This window comes from Eubalaena glacialis, chromosome 13 (assembly GCF_028564815.1).
Source record: "Eubalaena glacialis isolate mEubGla1 chromosome 13, mEubGla1.1.hap2.+ XY, whole genome shotgun sequence".
NCBI classification, from domain to species: domain Eukaryota; kingdom Metazoa; phylum Chordata; class Mammalia; order Artiodactyla; family Balaenidae; genus Eubalaena; species Eubalaena glacialis.
In genome coordinates, this window is record NC_083728.1 from 23130802 (window position 1) to 23152308 (window position 21507).

Here is a 21507-nt window from a genome sequence, read left to right on the forward strand (position 1 = left end):
GCACACGGGCTTTGCTGCTCCGCGGCACGTGGGATCCTCCCGGACCAGGGCCCAAACCCGTGTCACCTGCATTGGCAGGCGGACTCCCAACCAGTGCGCCACGAGGGAAGCCCCACAAGTATTACTTAATGACATATTTCTTAATCCTTCTACATAGGACTGTATCTGTTATCTTCTCCTATCATGAATGTAAAGTTCCAGCATCTTTCCCACTGCTCTGACCCCAGTGGTTCCTGTTTATCTCTTGGCCAACAAGACCAGAAACAAAGGGTTGGGATGCAGAAAATGAGTTTGTTATAAAATGAATCACTGGTGGCTTTGGAGTCAACCCTTATCTCTCTTTCTATCAGATTAGTGTATTGGATGGCTAAAGTTCATTTTTCAGCTTTAATTTGTGGATTTTTTCCCCTCTCAAAAGATACTTTGCTATAAAGAATGCCTTACTCTTTTTCATTTTTTTTACCCTGAACATTTAGATTTAAAGACTTAGTTCAAACAGAATAGTCTAGTTTAGGAATATCACAGTAGGATTACCAGTTCTTAAGATGATAAAACATAATGCTTTTTGGATGATCAGAAATCATTTTAGAATCTTTCAGGACCTTTGGGGCATTTGCATAAGTATCAGTTCATATAAAAACTCTATATATGAAAGGTTGAAGGCATTGAACTGAATTTACTCTGACATACTTAAAAACAACAACTTGACTGAGAAGGACAATACTATATGATATTTATATGTGGAATCTAAAAATCAAAAACAAGCTCATAAATACAGAGAACAGGTTAGTGGTTGCCAGAGGGCAAGGGGGTGGGTGAAATGGATGAAAGGAGTCAAAAGGTACAGACTTCAAGTTATAAAATAAATAAATCATGGGGATATAATGTATAGCATGGTGACTATAGTTAGTAATGCTGTATTCCATATTACAGTTGCTAAGAGACTAGATCTTAAAAGTGCTCATCACAGAAAAGAAAAAATTCTGTTAACTGTGTGGATATTAACTAGACTTATTGTGGTGATCTTTTCACAACATATACAAACGTCGAATCATGTTGTACACCTGAAACTAATATAATGTTGTATCTCAGTTATACCTCAATAAACAACAACAACAAAATTGTATCTCGTTTACTTAACATTCCTTTCATGTGCTCATAAAAGCAATGTAGACTATTGGGGAAATTTTTAAATGATTTTGCTTTCTGACTCATTTTTGGAGTCAAACATTTTAGTGTATTATGTGACATTTTAGGCTTTCTGGTCATTTTACCTGACAAGAAAGAGAGAGACTTCTGAACACTTAAAAAATTATGTATTCATAATGATCATGATGCTGGTAAATCAAACCATTTAATTTTAGTATTTCTCACTTTACATAGTTGACAGCATAGAATAATAGCATATAACATCTTTACCAAAAAAATGTTTAAGGTAGTTTTCCAAAGAGAATTTTGTTTTAATATATTTTCTTTTGCCATAGCAGTGAATTAGTACTATAAAATAAAAATTTTATGTAATTTAATGTATCAGCAGCCTTAGGTGTTTATTAATCTTGGCCTAAAAGCCCATGTTCATGGTAAGACATAAATTTGAGAAATTATTTACTTGTTTTTTTGCATCAATGTGCTATCTTTCATCTTAGGTCTATCATTTGGCAAGTGTACGCTTACGTGATTTATGTTTAAAACTGGATGTTTCAAATGAGTTAAGAAGGAAGATATGGACATGTTTTGAATTCACTTTAGTTCACTGCCCTGATCTGATGAAAGACAGACATTTGGATCAGCTCCTCCTTTGTGCCTTTTACATCATGGCAAAGGTAATGTATAAGTTGGGGGAAGCTCTTTGCCATAGTTACCTGTATTTGAAGCCTGAGGTGAAAATCTGTTGCACTTGATTGTTAGTTTGCCTTAAGTGCTATAAGCCAACAGTGGTAAATTCCAGCTACTATATCTATTTCTATAGACTCTTCATTACTTTCTTTTTTTTTTTTATTTTATAAATTTATTTATTTTATGTATTTATTATTTTTGGCTGTGTTGGGTCTTCGTTGCTGTGTGCGGGCTTTCTCTAGTTGCAGAGAGCGGGGGCTACTCTTCCTTGCGGTGCACAGGCTTCTCATTGCGGTGGCTTCTCTTGTTGTGGAGCACAGGCTGTAGGCGTGCAGGCTTCAGTAGTTGCGGCACGCGGGCTCAGTAGTTGCGGCTTGTGGGCTCTAGAGCGCATGCGCAGTAGTTGTGGCTCATGGCTTAATTGCTCCGTGGTATGTGGGATCTTCCTGGACCAGGGATCAAACCCGTGTTCCCTGCATTGGGAGGCGGATTCTTAACCACTGTGCCACCAGGGAAGTCCTTCATTTACTTTCATAATAATCAGCCTTCTCGCTTCATAAAAATTCACTGGTTGTAAAAAAAATTGGAAAAGATCTTAGAGACCATTTGTAGTAAAATGGTTCTCCACACTATTAATGGAGAACCATTTCCACCGTCACCCCGTGACACCTCTAATCTTGTACTTTAAAGTAAAATGATCGTTACATTTTAGGTGAGTAACTGAGGCCCAGAGCTGAAAGTAACTTGGCCAAAGTTACACAATAAGTGACAACCTATGTTCTCCTGATTCAGAATCTGGTATAAAATAGCTTCTATACTATATTGCTTTCCAGTGATTTATTCTGTTGCCTCAGAAGAGCATTCTACTTTCTAGTTGCTACAATATGTTTTAAGTCATAAAATGGCATATCTTACTTGTTTTTAAAAATTCTAATATGTCTGAAACAATCATCTGTAACTTTGGTCTTGATCATATTGGCCACACTACCAGTCCTAGCAGATGTACATGTTACAACCTAATTTTTCAGCTTTTTGAGGCAGAGGACATGTTTTCAAACTCCTTTGTGACTTCCTTCTCACATTACCTCTTTAAAATCTCTATACCAAACAGGTATTAATAAATGTTATTAACTAATCTTTTTTTTAAGCTGTTACTGTTTTTATTATTTCTCTTAAGGATACCAAAACCCTAAAAAGCAGCCTTGGGTTTATAACTTACAGAGTGTTAAAAATATTTCCTTCTGTGGTTGCGATTTTTATACATTTATTCCACAACAACTAAATAACATACAGCACGAAGAAGACCACGTAGTTACTCCCCTTTTATAGTCACATTCTACATTGGCATCCATACTAATAATCCTTTATATTGGTATCACTCTTTCCACTTTTAAAACCACACTATTTATTTTACCATTCCAAGAATCTCTAGGGTTAGGACTCTGCGCTTTCACTGCCGAGGGCGCAGGTTCAATCCCTGGTCAGGGAACCAAGATCCCACAAGACGCACGGCACGGCCAAAAAAAAAGAATCTCCAAAGTCAAAACAGTAACAATAACAGCAACAACAAAACCAAAAGTTGTCCCAGAGCTAATAATATCACTGGGGTTCCCAGCAGAAGCAAACTACTTTGAGGTATGAAACACTCAACCCTGAAGCCATTCAGTATTCACACAAATTAAATCCTTATTAAAACAGAACTGAAAAATCCAAAATTATAAAACAATCAAGGAAATAAGCCAATGTGAGTATGTCAATAGATAAAATTTAGAGCAGGTTAGATATTCAAAAATTTCAGGTAATGGAATTATTGATCTCAAATTATGCAATTATATGTTTAAAATGATTCAATGTATAAAGGAAAATTCTTTTTATGAACAAAGGCCAAGTCGCTTTAAAAAGGACCCGAAAGATGTCAAAAAGAACTGAATGAAACTTGTAATGGAAACCAAATTCCAACCCAAAAGACTCAATGGATTAGAATATAGAGCTGAGGAAACGAAATAACAGCTGGAAAATACAAAAAATCAAGAGACGTAGAGTTACAAAACATTTTTTCTTGTTCCCTTCCTCTTTTGTTCTCTTCTCTTGTAATTTGATGACTAACTTTAGTGTTGTGTTTCGATTCCTTTTTCTTTTTTGTATGTGTATCTATTGTAGATTTTCGATTTGGGGTTACCATGAGGATTTGATATAGCAATCTATATATAAACAAGATTGTTTTAAGTTGCTGGCCTCTTAATTTCAAATGCATTTCCAATATCCTGCATTTGTGTTCTCCCCTTCTCGTAATTGCTGGTTTTGATATCATATTAGCGTGTGGATGATTTCCTACCTTTACTGTATGTTTGCCTTTCCTGGTGAGCTTTTCCGTTCGTAAGTTTCTTGTTTCTAGTTGTAGCCTTTTCTTTTCTGCTTAGAGAAGTTCCTTCAGCATTTGTTGCAAAGCTGGTCTGGTGGTGCTGAATTCTCTTAGCTTTTGCTTATCTGTAAAGCTTTTGATTTCTCCATCAAATCTGAATAAGAGCCTTGCTGGTTAGAGTATTCTTGGTTGTAGTTTCTTCCCTTTCGTCACTTTAAATACATCATGCCACTCCCTTCTGGCCTGCAGAGTTTCTGCTGAGAAGTCAATTGATAACCTTATGGAAGTTCCCTTGTATGTTATTTGTCATTTTTCTCTTGTTGCTTTTAGTATTTTTTCTTTAATTTTTGTCAGTTCGATTACTCTGTGTCTTGGTGTGTTCTTCTTTGGGTTTATCCTGCCTGGGACTCTCTGCCCTTCCTGGACTTGGGTGACTGTTTCCTTTCCCATGTTAGGGAGGTTTTCAGCTGTTATCTCTTCAAATATTTTCTCAGGTCCTTTCTGTCTCTCTCTTCTCCTTCTGGGACCCCTATAATGTTAATGTTGATGCATTTAATGTTTTCCCAGAGGTCTCTTTGACTGTCTTCATTTCTCTTCATTCTTTTTTCTTTATTCTGTTCCACGGCAGTGATTTATACCATTCGGTCTTCCAGGTCACTTATCCGATCTTCTGCCTCAGTTATTCTGCTATTGATTCCTTCTAGTGTATTTTTCATTTCAGATATTGTATTGTTCATCTCTGTTTCTTTGTTCGTTAATTCTTCTAGGTCTTTGTTAAACATTTCTTGCATCTTCTCTATCCTTGCCTCTGTTCTTTTTCTGAGATCCTGGATCATCTTCACTATCATTTTTCTGAATTCTTTTTCCAGAAGGTTGCCTGTCTCCACTTCACTTATAGCTGTTCTTCTGGGGTTTTATCTTGTTCCTTTATGTGGGACATATTCCTCTGCCGTTTCACTTTGTCTAAGTTCCTGTGATTGCGGTTTCCATTCTGCAGGCTGCAGGATTGTAGTTCTTCTTGCTTCTGCTGTCTGCCGTCTTAACTAATCATTTGTGTTTTTTTGAAAACTACCATAGCTCAGGCTTTGCCATTTCTGTGGAGAACATCATTATGGAGAACAGGTTTAGTGCTAATGGACAGTGAAGGAGAAGAAAAGAGTAATTTAAGTGAACTCTGTGATAATAAATAGACTAGAAGGGATTCCTTTATGGATCACTAATTTATTTTCTTTCTTTTGGCCACCACTGTGACTTTTCTAAGTGTTAAAACCCTACAGTCTGTTCTGAACTATTAAAAGCCAATCCTATAATAACCTCTGTCTTATTGTGAATCACAAGACATTTTCTATCCTTTAGTATGTGGTTAATTTTAAATAAGTACTTAAAAACTAATACAACTGGAGACTGCAGGGGATTCAGCAGATCTGAGTTTTCTTATAGCATTCTTTTTTATAAAGAAATGCATTTTTGGTAGTTATACCATAGCAATCTTAGTGCTTTTGATTAATGAAACTATTAGCTGAGTCCCCACAGGCCACAAAGCCTGAACTTTTAAGGTAGTAAAAGTCATAAATGGTAGTGGATTTTAGTTATTGAGTGGCCTGGGGTTAATGGCTTTCTGCAAGACTGCTCTCAATGCCAACCTGTAATCGAAGTTTTTGTTCAGAGCCATTTTTCTTTCAAAAGCAATTGATAAATGCAGTTCTTATTTTCCTTAGGTAACAAAAGAAGAAAGAACTTTTCAAGAAATAATGAAAAGTTATAGGAATCAGCCTCAAGCTAATAGTCATGTGAGTTACATTATTTTTCCTCCTGTCCCAAAATAGATTTGTACTATTTCTCTGCTGACAAGTCATGTAAAAGGTAAACTTCTTTTCTAGTTTTACTATAGATTTTTTGGTTTAATGGACACCGTTAAACTCGAGACAGTTTTAATTAAAAAACAGTTTCAGTGGAAGCCAAAAATCTTGCTGTTTCTGACTAATCTATATCATTTATTTGTTTATTTATTTATTATTTATTTATGGCTGCATTAGGTCATCATTGCTACACACGGGCTTTCTCTAGTTGCGGCGAGTGAGGGCTACTCTTCGTTGCGGTGCGCAGGCTTCTCATTGCGGTGGCTTCTCTTGTTGCGGAGCACAGGCTCTAGGCACACGGGCTTCAGTAGTTGTGGCACACAGGCTCAGTAGTTGGCTCACGGGCTCTAGCGCGCAGGCTTAGTAGTTGTGGCGCGCGGGCTTAGTTGCTCCACGGCATGTGGGATCTTCCCGGACCAAGGATCAAACCCATTTCCCCTGCATTGGCAGGCGGATTCTCAACCACTGCGCCACCAAGGAAGTCCCTGTATATTATATATGCATATACTTCTCGCACGTTCTCTTATTCCATTTGTTCATTTATTTGAGTGGGGACATTTTTCACTAATGAAAAATATTTATAATAATAATATTCCTTAATTGTATAAGACTTGATTCTCTGATGATGTTTAAATCCAGTGAAATTTGAGGATATATTAAGTTAAGTCTAGCTTCTTTTTCCATCTGATAAGAATCTTAATGTTTGCATCTTGGAATAGATATCAGGCATTTCTGATATAATAGCCCTGGTGAGAATTCTGTACAACCTTTCAGTCATGAAAATATAAAATGTTAGCGTAGTGACCTGGCACATAGTAAGCATTTAATAACTGTTAGCTCTGTATTATTGTTATTATTGTAGCTGAAGAACACAGGATTAGGTTACCTTAAGGCCTTGGTCATTCAAGAACCTGATTGCTCTGCTCTAAAGGAGCATAATGGCCTCTTCTCTGGCCCAGTGATCTGCCACCTTAGACAAAAAGAGAGATGTGGTAGCTCAGATATCCCTGGCCCCAGTACTAGTAGCCATACCCCCTTCTATGAGAGCCCCACAGATAGTTTCACTTCTTTACTTAAGCCCCAAATACACTGCTAGCAATATAGAGATATTAGAAGAGCCAAGTATAGGCATTTCTTACATCCTGTGACAGGGTGGAAGAGGCCTGGTTTCCAGGCCTCTTCAGAAAAATCCCTTAGGAACAGAGCTTAGAGAGGTTCAGAGTATCCCTTAAGATCATTAAGGTGAAGTTAATGTGGTTGTCAAAAATGGTTTAAGCCACAGCTTCCTAAATATTCTCTCAATACCAATATCCATAGGATGAGGGGGAATGGATCAATCATTCCTTTCAGCTACCTTGGAGGTTAAAAACAGTTTAGGGGCAGGGAGGGGAACAGATTTTCATGTGGCCATCTGAAAGGAGATGGGCATGGGATGGGAGCAGGAAAACAAGCCCCAGTGAGATCAAATGAGTCTCATGTAAGAAATTAAAAAGAAGAAGGAATAGGTTCATATCTTTTAAGTTGCTTTTATTTGGCAAAATCTGCTCATCAGTGTTTAGTTGCTCCTTACTTAATTCTTCTATTTTGTAACCTTCTGCAGTGGCTATATTTCAGGTGGTAAGCTCTGCTTCAGTATCCCCTCTTCTAAGATGTTTGCCGTAATCTGCATTTACCAAAGGCTACTAACATCTTGCCCTTGATTATCACCCATATAGACAAATACTTTTTAATTGGCTTGATATCTTGTCCTTATTTTGTTTTTGCTTAACCTGTGCCTCTTTGTGACTCAGCAGTCCTTTTTGTCCCCTCTGATCTATATAGGTTTACAGAAGTGTACTGTTGAAAAGTATTCCAAGAGAAGTAGTGACATACAGTAAAAACCTGAATGGTGATTTTGAAATGACAGATTGTGGTAAGTTGCCCAATTTAAGATTCTATATGTAGTACACTATTGGTTACATTGTATATAATACGGTGGATGTCCTGGAGTTAATTGTGTAGGTGGGGTGGATAATGCATATGTGTTAGGAATAAGCAAATGACTTTGAGATAAGTATGGGTCAGGTACCTCCCTCCCCAGAGGTTGTGTATTGAAACCATTAATTTATCCCATGTTAATTGTGTTTTAGAAGTTTTCTAGTATACTTATACACATTAATAAAAACTCATAAAAGACAATAAAATTCAAAAATAAATCTGAATGACAGGGAAAGTAAGATAGCTGTCAGTGATCTGCCTGTGGAGAACATTAAGGAAATGTCCTGTTCATTAGTAAGTGTATAGGTATTCTGCCACCATCAGCAAAAGCAAGGTCGCCACCTTGTTACTACCATCATGCTAAGACTTCAGGCACTAGTAATTTTTTTTAAAGAAAGAAGAATCAAATGTTCAGTATTCATATGTTGATAAGTTGTAAAAATGCCTTTTTAGCCCATCTCTTTTCCTTGTCTCATCTGTCTTCTTTTCCTTGTCTCATCTGTCTTCTTTTCCTTGTCTCACTTTCCATTACTTAATGTATATATATGTGTACATGTGTATATAAGTACTGTAATTTATTTAATTTCACTGTGTGGGACTTTTAGGTTGTTTCCAATTATACACAGCTTTGTGAGGAACATCATTGTAGGTTGATCTTTGGTCCACATCCTTAGGGTAAATTCTTAGAGAAAATTGACTGGGTCAAAGACATTTTTTTTTAATTACCCAAATATCCATGATCATTATGGTGTCTACTGGGATCTGAACTTTTAAGGTCTTAACAAAAAAAATTCTTTAATAATAATGTCCTAGAATCTGATCCCATCTAAGGTTACACAGGCCAAACTCAATTCTTTTTATGTAGATAAATTATCCCTGAGCCTTTTCAAGGCAATGAGAAGAAGTACATTAGGAAGTAAACCTGACAAAATACAAAAAAAAAAACCTTCCCATTTTTGTTATACATGTTGCTCACCTGTCCTGGGTGGTTTTTCTGTCCTTGCAAAACCAGGCATCAGGTTAGCTGGGAAACTGTGTGTTCTGTGAGAAACAAAGTAACTGCTGGCGAGAGTATTTGGGATACAAGGAGCAGTGAAGTTCAAGACAGAATTTGATAAGTTTGATGATAAAGTTTGAGGTAACTGAAGGTTAGCTACCCTCTCTACAACATAAAGGTTTCAGGTCCAGTTCTGTTTTATATACATTTATTAACTAGATATTTATTAGCAGGCAAACAAAAAACCATTCTTAAGATCCTGTCCAGTGGTGATGGCACAGAGCAGGGAGAGTATCCAGTGATAGTAGACTGAGGAATTCTGGCACCAGAAAAGGGACGAAGTTATTGAGGAGGATACAGTCTCGCAAGTCTGTGTTCAGATAAGACAAGTTCCAGTTCCTGGAGCTGTGGCTAGATGCTATGACCTAGACTTGGACACACCAAAGAACACCACCTTGGGAAGAACAGTTCTGGTTCTGTAAACAAATTCATAATTAGGAATAAAATAATTACTATTTTAAAAAACACACAGTTTATGCATCCTGTGCCACCTGACCAACCACCTCCTCACATAAAAGGTTCACTCAAAGTAGATGCCAAGATTCCAGAGCAGGATTCTGTTAAACTTAAAGCCAGGATCAAGCAGACAACATGCATCAGAGTTCAGGCCTGGGCATCATTCATAATAGTAAAGCCCCACAGACCTCACTGGATCTCTCATGTCTATCATGCTGTTGTGGGTAGTGTCTCAAATATGTTAATCAATCTGCTTTTTTTTTTTTTTTAATACATATATATTCTTTTTCATATTTTTTTCCATTATGGTTTATCATAGGATATTGAATATATTTCCCTGTGCTACACAGTAGGACTTTGTCATTTATCCATCCTACATACAGTAGTTTGTATCTGACTTTGTTATTTATCCATCCTACATATAATAGTTTGCATCTGCTAATTCCACTCCTGATCCTTCCCTCCCCCACCCCCCCTTGGCAACCACAAATCTGTTCTATACATCTGTGAGTCTGTTTCTGTTTTGTAGATATGTTCATTTCTGTCATATTTTAGATTCCACATATAAGTGATATCATATGGTATTTGTCTTTCTCTTTCTGACTTACTTTGCTTAGTATGATAATCTCTAGGTCCATCCATGTTGCTGCAAATGGCATTATTTCATTCTTTTTTGTGGCTGAGTAATAATCCATTGTGTCTATATACCACATCTTCTTTATCCATTCATCTGTCGATGTTTCCATGTCTTGGCTATTGTAAATGAACATATGAGTGCATGTATCTTTTCAAATTATAGTTTTGTCTGGATATATGCCCAGGAGTGGGATTGCTGGATCATATGGCAACTCTATTTTTAGTTTTTTGTGGAACCGCCATACTGTTTTCCATAGTGGCTGCAGCAATTTACATTCCCACAAGTAGTGTAGGAAGGTTCCCTTTTCTTCATAACCCCTCCAGCATTTGTTATTTGTAGACTTTTTTTTATTTTTGGCTGCGCTGCACGGCTTGCAGGGTCTTAGTTCCCCAACCAGGGATCGAACCCGTGCCCCCTGCAGTGGAAGCGCAGAGTCCTAACCACTGGACTGCCAGGGAATTCCCCATACGTTGTCTTTTTGTTTATGCTTTCCCTTGCTGTGGAAAAGCTTATAAGTTTAATTAGGTCCCCTTTGTTTATTTTTGCTTTTATTTCTATTGCCTTGGGAGACTGACCTAAAAAAACATTGGTATGATTTATGTCAGAGAATGTTTTGCCTATGTTCTCCTCTAGGAGCTTTATGGTGTCATGTCCTACATTTAAGTGTTTAACCATTTTGAGGGGTTTTTCTGTGTATCCTGTGAGGGTGTGTTCTAACCTCATTGGTTTGCATGCAGCTGTCCAGCTTTCCCAATACCACTTGCTGAAGAGACTTTCTTTTCCCCATTGTATATTCGTGCCTCCTTTGTCGAAGATTAATTGATCATAGGTGTGTGGGTTTACTTCTGGGCTCTATGTTCTGTTCCATTGATCCATATGTCTGTTTTTGTGCCAGTACTATGCTGTTTTGATTACTGCAGCTTTGTAGTATTGTCTGAAGTCTGGGAGGGTTATGCCTCCTGCTTTGTTCTTTTTCTCAGGATTGCTTTGACAATTCTGGGTCTTTTATGGTTCCATATAAATTTTAGGATTATTTGTTCTAGTTCTGTGGGAAATGTCATGGGTTATTTGATAGGGATCGTATTACATCTATAGACGTAATATTTGCTTTGGGTACCATGCCATTTTAACAATATTAAATCTTCCAGTCCAAGAGCATGGGATATCTTTTCATTTCTTTGAATCATCTTCAATTTCCTTTATGAATGTTTTGTAGTTCTCAGCATGTAAGTCTTTTGCCTCCTTGGTGAGGTTTATTCCTAAGTTTTTTTTTTATGCAATTTTATTTTTTTTAATTAATTTTTATTGGAGTATAGTTCCTTTACAATGTTGTGTTAGTTTCTACTGTACAGCAGAGTGAATCAGCTATGCGTATACATATATCCCCTCTTTTTTGGATTTCCTTCCCATTTAGATCACCACAGAGCATTGAATAGAGTTCCCTGAGCTATACAGTAGATTCTCATTAGTTATCTATTTTATGCATAGTATCAATAGTTTATATATGTCAATCCCAATCTCCCAATTCATCCTACCCACCCCCCTTTCCCCTTTGGTATCCATACACTTGTTATGTACATCTGTGTCTCTATTTCTGCTTTGCAAATAAGATTATCTATACCATTTTTCTAGATCCCACATACATACATTAATATACGATATTTGTTTTTCTCTTTCTGACTTACTTCACTCTGTATGACAGTCTCTAGGTCCATCCACGTCTCTACATAAGACCCACTTTCATTCCTTTTTATGGCTGAGTAATATACTATTGGATATATGTACCACATCTTCTTTATCCATTCCTCTGTTGATGGACATTTAGGTTACTTCCATGTCCTGGCTATTGTAAATAGTGCTGCAGTGAACATTGGGGTGCACGAGTCTTTTTGAATTATGTTTTTCTCTGGGTATATGCCCAGTAGTGGGGTTGCTGGGTCATATGATAGTTCTATTTTTAGTTTTCTAAGGAACCTCCATACTGTTCTCCATAGTGGCTGTATAAATTTACATTCCCACCAGCAGTGCAAGAGGGTTCCCTTTTCTCCACACCCTCTCCAGCATTTATTGTTTGTAGATTTTTTTTTTTAAGTGAATGGTGGGTTTTTTTGTTTTTTGTTTTTTTTATTTTATTTTTGGCTGCGTTGGGTCTTTGTTGCTGTGCACGGGCTTTCCCTAGTTGAGGTGAGCAGAGGCTACTCTTCGTTGCGGTGCGCAGGCTTCTCATTGCAGTGGCTTCTCTTGTTGCGTAGCACGGGCTCTAGGTGCGTGGGCTCAGTAGTTGTGGTTCACAGGCTCTAGAGCGCAGGCTCAGTAGTTGTGGCACACGGGCTTAGTTGCTCCACGGCATGTGGGATCTTCCTGGACTAGGGCTCGAACCCTTGTTCCCTGCATTGGCAGGCAGATTCTTAACCACTGCGCCACCAGGGAAACCCTGTTTGTAGATTTTTTGATGATGGCCATTCTGACCCATGTGAGGTGATACCTCATTGTAGTTTTGATTTGCATTTCTCTAATAATTAGTGATGTTGAGCATTGGTCATTGATGGAGATATTCCTAACAGAAACCCTTATAGTAGCCACCTGTGGAGAATGAGCTTCCTGATTAAAACACCAGCTGGATACTCATGGACTGTGCATTCATTATCATATTAGCAGAGCACCCCAGACTGGCATTCTTTTTTTTTTTTTTTTTTTAATATTTATTTATTTACTTGGCCGCGCCAGGTCTTAGTTTCGGCATGCAGGATCTTCGTTGCAGCATGTGGGATCTTTTTTAGTTGCGGCATGAGGAATCTAGTTCCCTGACCAGGGATCAAACCCAGGCCCCCTGCATCAGGAGCACGGAGTCTTAACCACTGGACCACCAGGGAAGTCCCCAGACTGGCATTCTTGATTAGAACATTTGAGAGACCCAGATTATAGCTTAATCTAAGTAACACAAACATAATACCCAAGTGTATGATAGTAAATTGAAAACTTTACAGTACTTCCTCAGAGGCTTGTTTTGAGAATTAAAAAAAAACTGATGCATGTGTATGGTGTTTAATACAAGGCCTGCTCATAGTAAGGCCTCAGTAAGTAGTAGTTATTATTTATTATTTTGTTTATAAGCAATATAAAATTTATTGTATTTTATTCATGAGTATATGGCTCTTTAAATGTCTTTTTTTTTTTTTAAATTTTATTTATTTAGTTGTTTATTTATTTATGGCTGTGTTGGGTCTTCGTTTCTGTGCGAGGGCTTTCTCTAGTTGTGGCAGGCGGGGGCCACTCTTCATCGCGGTGCGCGGGCCTCTCACCATCACGGCCTCTCTTGTTGCGGAGCACAGGCTCCAGACGCGCAGGCTCAGTAATTGTGGCTCACGGGCCCAGTCGCTCCGCGGCATGTGGGATCTTCCCAGACCGGGGCTCGAACCCTTGTCCCCTGCATTGGCAGGCAGATCCTCAACCACTGCGCCACCAGGGAAGCCCTAAATGTCTTTTTTTTTAAGCTAATTTTTCTAAGGCCATATTCCTTACATAAAATCCTTTAAATGTTGAAAACTAGGTCACACACACAAAAACAGTTAAAAGCAAATCCTCTCAAGGGACAAAAATTCTGTTTCCATGTGAGATGTATAAAACTGATAACTGCAAATTGATAATTAAGTGACTTTATTCACATTAAAACTATTTTATAGTCACCAGATAGACAACCAAGATGTGGATGGAGCACATTTTCTTTCTAGACTGTTTAATCTAAACAAGATTTACTTGGTTTTAGATTATAATGATGCCCTTTAGAGCTCATGAGAAAGTGCCAGAACGGTCTAAAACCACTGTAGTAGTTTTAAATTGGTCTGTGGTCAGTGGCTTTTGCATAACTCGAGCTAAATGGCACTGCCCTCTCAATCAGAAAGCCAGTCTGAAATATTTACTGCACACTGTTAATGGTGAGGAGCAAAAACGGTAAGGAAGGACATGGTAGGAGAAATATAAAACAAATACTAAATGCTTACTCCAGGGAAGTGCTGCCGTGCTGATCAAGCCCATCATATCTCAACCTGACCCTTGGATTTATAAATAAATTGTGATCTTCTTTCTTACTTTCATCTTAAAATAAATTTGCTTCTTTACTTTCTCCATTTTTAAGTGGTAAGAATCACTATTTATGCCTCTTCTCAGGCTGAAGACTAATGACAATATACAAAGAAGCCAGCGTCAGTCACTTGAGCAGCTCCTCTAGGGGTGATGGATGGGGGTTTCATTAATTTGTGCATCCCAAACAATTTGGGTGTGCCCATCCTCTGAAACCAGTTCCCCTGAGAAATGGGTATCTACTGTGCCCTCAATGTCTTTTCTCCTGAATGCATTTATATTGTCCTGGGATATAAAATTAAGCATGTATTATGGTTGCAGTTGTTGGCCACCTGCAGCCCTGGGGTAATTTGCCTTCTCCCTTCCCACTTTCACTTCAGATCCTTGGAAAATTCTGAAGCCAGAGATCCAGGCTAAAAATTTCAGCATGTCTCTCTGGAGCTCTGCAGATAATATCTCCTTTTTTCTAAGGGCTAGTCTCATTCACTGGTAGTTTATATAAAACCACATTTTAATTGCTTGACAGTGTTGTATGATAATCCAAAAAAGACATTCCTCTTATTCATGGGAACAGTAGGGAAAATTATGAAACCATAATAGTTCGTTGGTTCGTTTCATGAATGTATATCAAATGTATACCATGTGCCTCAAATTATGTTAGGCAGAGGTCCCTCCTGCCCTCTGAGGGGAAACAGATTTGAAACAATTATAGCACCAGGCAGGGAGATCTCATTCTCTTTCCCAGTCTTTCATAAGTTCCATCTCCTAATGTATATGTGGTAAGATGGTCACCAGGCCTACTGAGGCTTTGATTTCTGAGTGCTAAAGTCCTTAAAGAGGTGGGAAGGTAGAGACCTTTTTCCTGCTTAAAGGACAACTGACATCTTTTTTTCTGTTTTGAAATGAAAAAATACTAAACAGCTAAATAAAAATAGCTAAATAAAATCATGTTTAGTTAGAATCCAAGGTCCCAGAGAGTTTTAAATGTTTGGTTCCTTCAAATTAAATATAGCTCCTTACCTTATGTAACTATTAACAACTGGAATTGGAATAACACAGAAACATGAAGAAGTAACTGCCTCCAGAAATTTCTAGTTCAAGGAGGACATATAATAATTTTAATTCATCTGTATAACAAGAATAACCTACAACAGCTGTTATTAAGCCATTGTTTACTGCCTTGGGACAGTGTCCCCCAGGATGGTAGTAACTGTTATGGGGAAGAGCGACTGTGTGTAGAAAATTTGAGAAGTATGGAATTAAAGTGAACATGTGTTTTTTTCTAATTGCAAAAGTTCTCAGAACCTTTAATATACTAACATGTATTCTGAATTCCTAAGGGGAGGATATACTACTATGCAGCATTTTTTCAACTTATTTGATCACGTAGCTTTTTTCTGCCCTATTAGGATGCTGCAAAAATAGCAAGAGTAAAAAAGACATCCAAATGGAGAGCCCTGTGGAGGTTTCCTGTGGCTGCCTGGCCCTTGGACCATGTTTGAGTTTTCTGGTTTTCCAAAGGTGGAAGCATGTTTCTACCCATATTTTCAGTATTGAGAATGAGAAAGTTTTCTCACATGTTGAATTCTTTTTAATCGCTGGTAGTTTTCTCAGCTCCTGTGCATAGATGATTCTTGTAGGTACAAGGAGAAGACGGTTTGTAATACTCTTTCCCAAAAAAGAATAGGATAGAGTTCTGCCTGGTGTCACAAGCTACTCCAGAATCACAGTAATAAACAGGAAAGCACCTTGGGGCAAGCTATCATTTTACAACTGAGGACGCTGGTTATAGACAGCACTAAGGTTCCTGTTGTGCGTGGGAAAATGAGACTTTTTGAACACCTGTCATCTGCCCTGTATTTGCAGGAAAATGAACATAAGCAATTCACCTTGCTTCTTCCTTAAACTATGAGGATACACTTTACCTTTTAGAGTCTTTCCACCTTTTTCAAAGAGTCAATATGAATATCTGCAGGCCCTTTTGTTATCTGAAACTCAGGGTTTGCCACTGCTACCCATACTCTGAAGCTCAGTTTAGGTAAACTTCAACCCAGGGCTGGTGCCCCTCTAAGAGCCACCGGTGACAGTGAGCTCAAAAGGTAGGGTTGTGAAAACATTCTTGCTGAAGTGATATCTAGAGAATAGAGTACCAGCTTAAGTTTACGTGTTTGCATTTCTAAGATTCCAACTTAATTTATCCATAATATAGATGGATTTCTGAACCTTTTCTAAAAACATTAATTGTCTTACGTAAAGATTTGGGTTTATTTGATTTTTTTTCCTTTTATATTTTAGAGAGAGTTGTGATTCAAATCGCCAACTTATAGATTAAGGTACACCTATCACAACACTGATTCTTTTTTTTTTTTTTTTTTTTACATCTTTCTTGGATTATAATTCCTTTACAATGTTGTGTTAGTTTCTCCTGTACAACAAAGTGAATCAGCTGTATGTATACACATATCCCCTCCCTCTTGAGCCTCCCTCCCACCCTCCCCACCCCACCCCTCTAGACCATCACAAAGCACCGAGCTGATCTCCCTGTGCTATATGCAGCTATCTAATTTACACTTAGTAGTGTATATATGTCAATGCTACCCTCACTTCGTCCCAGTCTCCCCTTCCCCTACTGTGTCCTCAAGTCTGTTCTCTACATCTGCATCTTTATTCCTGCCCTGCCACGAGGTTCATCAGTACCATTTTTCTAGATTCCATATATATGCGTTAATATACAGTATTTGTTTTTCTCTTTCTGACTTATTCATTCTGTATGACAGACTCTAGGTCCATCCACTTCACTACAAATGACTCGGTTTCATTCCTTTTTATGGCTGAGTAATATTCCATTGTACAACACTGAATTCTTTTAACAGACTTGGAAGATGCTACAAAAACACCTGACTGTTCCAGTGGACCAGTGAAAGAGGAAAGAGGTGATCTTATCAAATTTTACAATACAATATATGTAGGAAGAGTGAAGTCATTTGCATTGAAATACGACTTGTCAAATCAGGACCATGTGGTATGTTTTATATTTTACTACTTTATTAATATCTGTACTCATAATTGGATTACTATGAGTTTATTTTGCTAGATAAGTGTTTCAAAGCTAAAGCCTTACTGATACATTTTATAGGAGAAAACATACTGGTAATTAGAGTGATTAAGGCTGTGATACAACAGAGACCAGAGGAAATCATGGAAATTTTATCCACACTGTGATTATGTTGTTACAAATTATGGATGCATATGGGCAAGGGCTAGATGGGAACATGGAAAAATGAAAACAATTCTGGTGGTTTTTTCCTTTGTTTTTGATTCCTATTGTTATATCTCTGAGATAAGTGTTTTTCTCAAGATAAAAAGAAAAGGAAATAAATAGGCTTGAATCAATAATAGAAGCAACACTAAGAAATTTTTATGCAGACTCTAGATTTGACAGTACCAGCAGGCCTTTGAAAGTATTATCAATGTATAAGCTGAAGTTGGTTCACAGGAGACCGGACTTCAGTTATAAGAAAGAGGGACCTCGTAGAAGCTGCATCCAGGCAGTGGCCATATATGTGTCTATGTATCTCTCTATATTTCTGTCTTTGTCCCTTTCAAGGAATATAGTCTATGATTATCCTCAGAAGCCATGACTACTCATTCTGTTCCCTCAGTTCCACCACCCCCACCATGTGCTATACTGTGAATATCTCTATTATCAGCCAATTAAAAAAAAAAACTAGTTTTCCTAGTTTCAGGTGAAGATGATGAATGAAATATTAATTAAGGAGTCATCTCCATTTATTCTTGGAATAGAAACATTGTATAGATTATTAAAAGTGCAGTCCCTTCTCACTTTATCTCTAAATCTTTTGCATTTCAGTATAAAGTCTTAACCATTTCATTAAGAGATTTGTTCCATATTGGACTCATCCTGCTGGCCCACAGAATGCTCTGCCTCTCTTTTATTCTCTGTGCTACTAATTTGGTTGTGGGTATGTGTGTGTGGAGAGAGATTCTTATTGCAAGTGTTAGGACATAGATTACTCTTTGCTCCACTTTCTGAGCATTGACATAAGGTTCCTATGCTCCTGGCTTACTGCTTCTGGTGTCTTGCTCAGAATTCTTCAGAATTCCCTGAAAGATCCAGGAAAATAAATTTTAGTTTATCTATTAGTAATTGTTGAAAAACAAGGGTTAATGAACCATTTTTTGATTTTCTTCAGCCATAAATAACCTCTTACAGTATAACTGACTCCTAACTAGGAGATAGCAATAAGAATAAAAACAGGGCTTCCCTGGTGGTGCAGTGGTTAAGAATCCGCCTGCCAATGTAGGAGACACAAGTTCGAGCCCTGGTCCGGGAAGATCCCACATGCCGCGGAGCAACTAAGCCCGCGTGCCACAACTACTGAGCCTGCGCTCTAGAGCCCGCAAGCCACAACTACTGAAGCCCATGTGCCTAGAGCCCATGCTCCACAACAAGAGAAGCCACTGCAGTGAGAAGCCCACACACCACAACGAAGAGTAGCCCCTGCTCGCCACAACTAGAGAAAAGCCCGTGTGCAGCAACGAAGACCCAATGCAACCAAAAATAAATAAATAAATTAATTAATTATTTTTTAAAAAGAATAGGGCTTCCCTGGTGGCGCAGTGGTTGGGAATCTGCCTGCCAATGCAGGGGACACGGGTTCGATCCCTGGTCTGGGAAGATCCCACATGCCACGGAGTAACTAAGCCCGTGAGCCACAGTTACTGAGCCTGCGCGTCTGGAGCCTGTGCTCCTCAACAAGAGAGGCCGCGATAGTGAGAGGCCCGCGCACCGCGATGAAGAGTGGCCCCCGCTTGCCACAACTAGAGAAAGCCCTTGCACAGAAACGAAGACCCAACACAGCCATAAATAAATAAATAAATAAAGCATGACACAAATTAAGCAATGTGAATACCATCAAGCTTTCATCATCATAAAAAATATATATATATAAAAAAAAAAAGAATAAAAACATGGCAAAGAAAAAGTTCCATGTTGACTCTTCACCTGGCTTGGGGCTGGGGTGGGACAGGGTGGATAGTGCAGAATAAAAACAGTGGGATTCAAAAAAAGAAAGAAAACCTTTTATCTTATAAAAACTTTCCTTTTGTATTATTTCAGATGGAAGCTCCACCACTCTCTCCTTTTCCACATATTAAGCAACAGCCAGGCTCCCCACGCCGCATTTCCCAGCAGCACTCCATTTATGTGTCCCCACACAAGAATGGGTCAGGCCTTACACCAAGGAGTGCTCTGCTCTATAGGTTCAACGGCAGCCCTTCTAAGGTAAGTTGCACACAAACTTTACTCCAAAACAATGATGTACATGTGTTAAATACTGGATTTCAGATTTCCAATTAGTAATCTTTAATCTTACCCCTTTTTTTGCAAAGTTACCGCTAATAAATATGAACTGTTAGTATGGCAAGTTTCCTGTGATCAAGAGCAGTGTATTCAGTTGAGGTAGTTTAATCCTTTACGATTGACGTGGTATCGGGGGAGTTCACTCCAAGAGCCCAGTGTGTCCCTGCTCAAGCACGATCTTGAGAAGGACCAGTAAGGCAACATCTGCAAGTGGTCAGACATGGGGAACACTATGTGTAAAGAAAGGCCTTGGAAGTGAAAGTTCATTTGGTGGATGGCAACCGGGATAGTGAAAGGTCTGAAAACAGAGACCTCTTCTTACTTACACAGACAGCTCTGTGGTCATCTCCATCTTTATTCCCATACAATGATGAAGATGTGATAGGGACATGATTGCTGTTTTCAGATAATTCAAGGGCTATCAAGTAGATACGCTCAGTATGTCTCCAGAAGCCAGAATCACTACTAACTGGAAGAAATTGTAGTGGGACAGATTGTAACTCAGTCCAAATACATGGCAGCTCCTTAACTCATTAGTTTCTCATTTAGTTCCACAGATATCTATTAAGTTCCTGCTATGCTTAGCAAACAAAGTTGACTGAGATATACTGCACAGGCTTGCATTTCTTCTTTATAGAAGTTGATTTCATATGAGGACTTTTAGAAGAAATTCTTGCATAAAATCAGAAATGGGACCAATTGAATTGTAAGGCAATGATTTCACAGTCATAGGTCAGAATCTGGGGAGCTTGTTGAACACAGATACCTGTCCCATAGACTTCCTGTATCACAGAGCTCTGGCAGGCAGGTCCGCTAGACTGTTGTGATGCACAGCTTTCAGGAACAACTTCTCTAAGGCTGCCTTACAGACCAGCAACATCAGCATCACCCGGGAGCCTGTTAGAAACGCAGACTCTCAGGCCTCACACCAGCCGGACTGAATTTGAATCTGCATAGTAACAAGATTCCCCAGATGATTAGTAAGCACATTAAAGGTTGAAAAGCATTGCTTTAGGAGGAGGAGCTCAAACTTTAGGGAATATCAGAATCACCTGGAAGGCTTGATAAAATATAGATTGCTGGGCCCAACCCCCAGAATGTCTGATTCAGTAGGTGTAGGGCGAGGCTTGAGAATTTGCAATCCTGATAAGTTTCCAAATGCTTCTGCTGCTTCTGGTCTTATGTCCACATTTTGAAAACTACTGCTATAAGGTAAATCCAATTTTTAAAATCACCTGAAAAGATTAGTTCTAATCACCCTTATTAGGTTGGCCTAGATTCAAAAATTAATCTCTACCCCAGTGTTTAGCTTTGGGTAGAGGATAAAGGGCAGAAAAAGCAGTTAGCTTAGTTCTTGGCTGCTGTTTCTCCCTTTTCCCCTTTTACTCACACATGTCCTCTATTTTTGCACAGAGTTTGAAAGATATCAACAACATGATAAGGCAAGGTGAGCAGAGAACCAAGAAGCGAGCAATAGCCATCGACGGTGATGCAGAATCACCTGCCAAACGCCTCTGTCAAGAAAATGATGACGTTTTACTTAAACGACTACAGGATGTTGTCAGTGAAAGAGCAAATCATTAGTGCCCTTCCCATTTCTATGATAAAAGCACTTTCGGTTGTTTTCCAGAAAAGTTGGGGCTCTATCTTTCAAAACATTCAGCCCTATAGGTAGTAAATATCACTGAGTTACAAGAAAAGTTACACCAAAGTTGGGTTTTTTTTTACATTTATCCAAAATGTAGTTGACAGATGTATTTTGAGTTGGATTGTAAAGGAATGTTTTAAGTGCCTTTTAAACATATTAATAGTCATAGAATTGTTAAAATATTTGTTCCCTGGGTTTTTCAGGTGAAGTAA

At 38.4% G+C, this 21507-nt stretch overlaps 1 protein-coding gene across 5 annotated transcripts in view; it reads left to right on the plus strand.

Annotated features, from left to right (window-relative positions):
• RBL1 (RB transcriptional corepressor like 1) overlaps window positions 1-21452 on the plus strand; it is a 75077-nt gene extending 53625 nt beyond the window's left edge. For all 5 annotated transcript variants that reach the window (XM_061210219.1, XM_061210220.1, XM_061210221.1 and 2 more), the window contains 6 exons: window positions 1647-1823; window positions 5917-5988; window positions 7879-7969; window positions 17138-17286; window positions 19405-19569; window positions 21061-21452. In XM_061210219.1, coding sequence (XP_061066202.1) covers window positions 1647-1823; window positions 5917-5988; window positions 7879-7969; window positions 17138-17286; window positions 19405-19569; window positions 21061-21231 — 825 coding nt within the window. In that variant the 3' untranslated portion in view covers window positions 21232-21452. The remainder of the gene's footprint in view (window positions 1-1646; window positions 1824-5916; window positions 5989-7878; window positions 7970-17137; window positions 17287-19404; window positions 19570-21060) is intronic.
• Window positions 21453-21507: the final 55 nt, after the last annotated feature.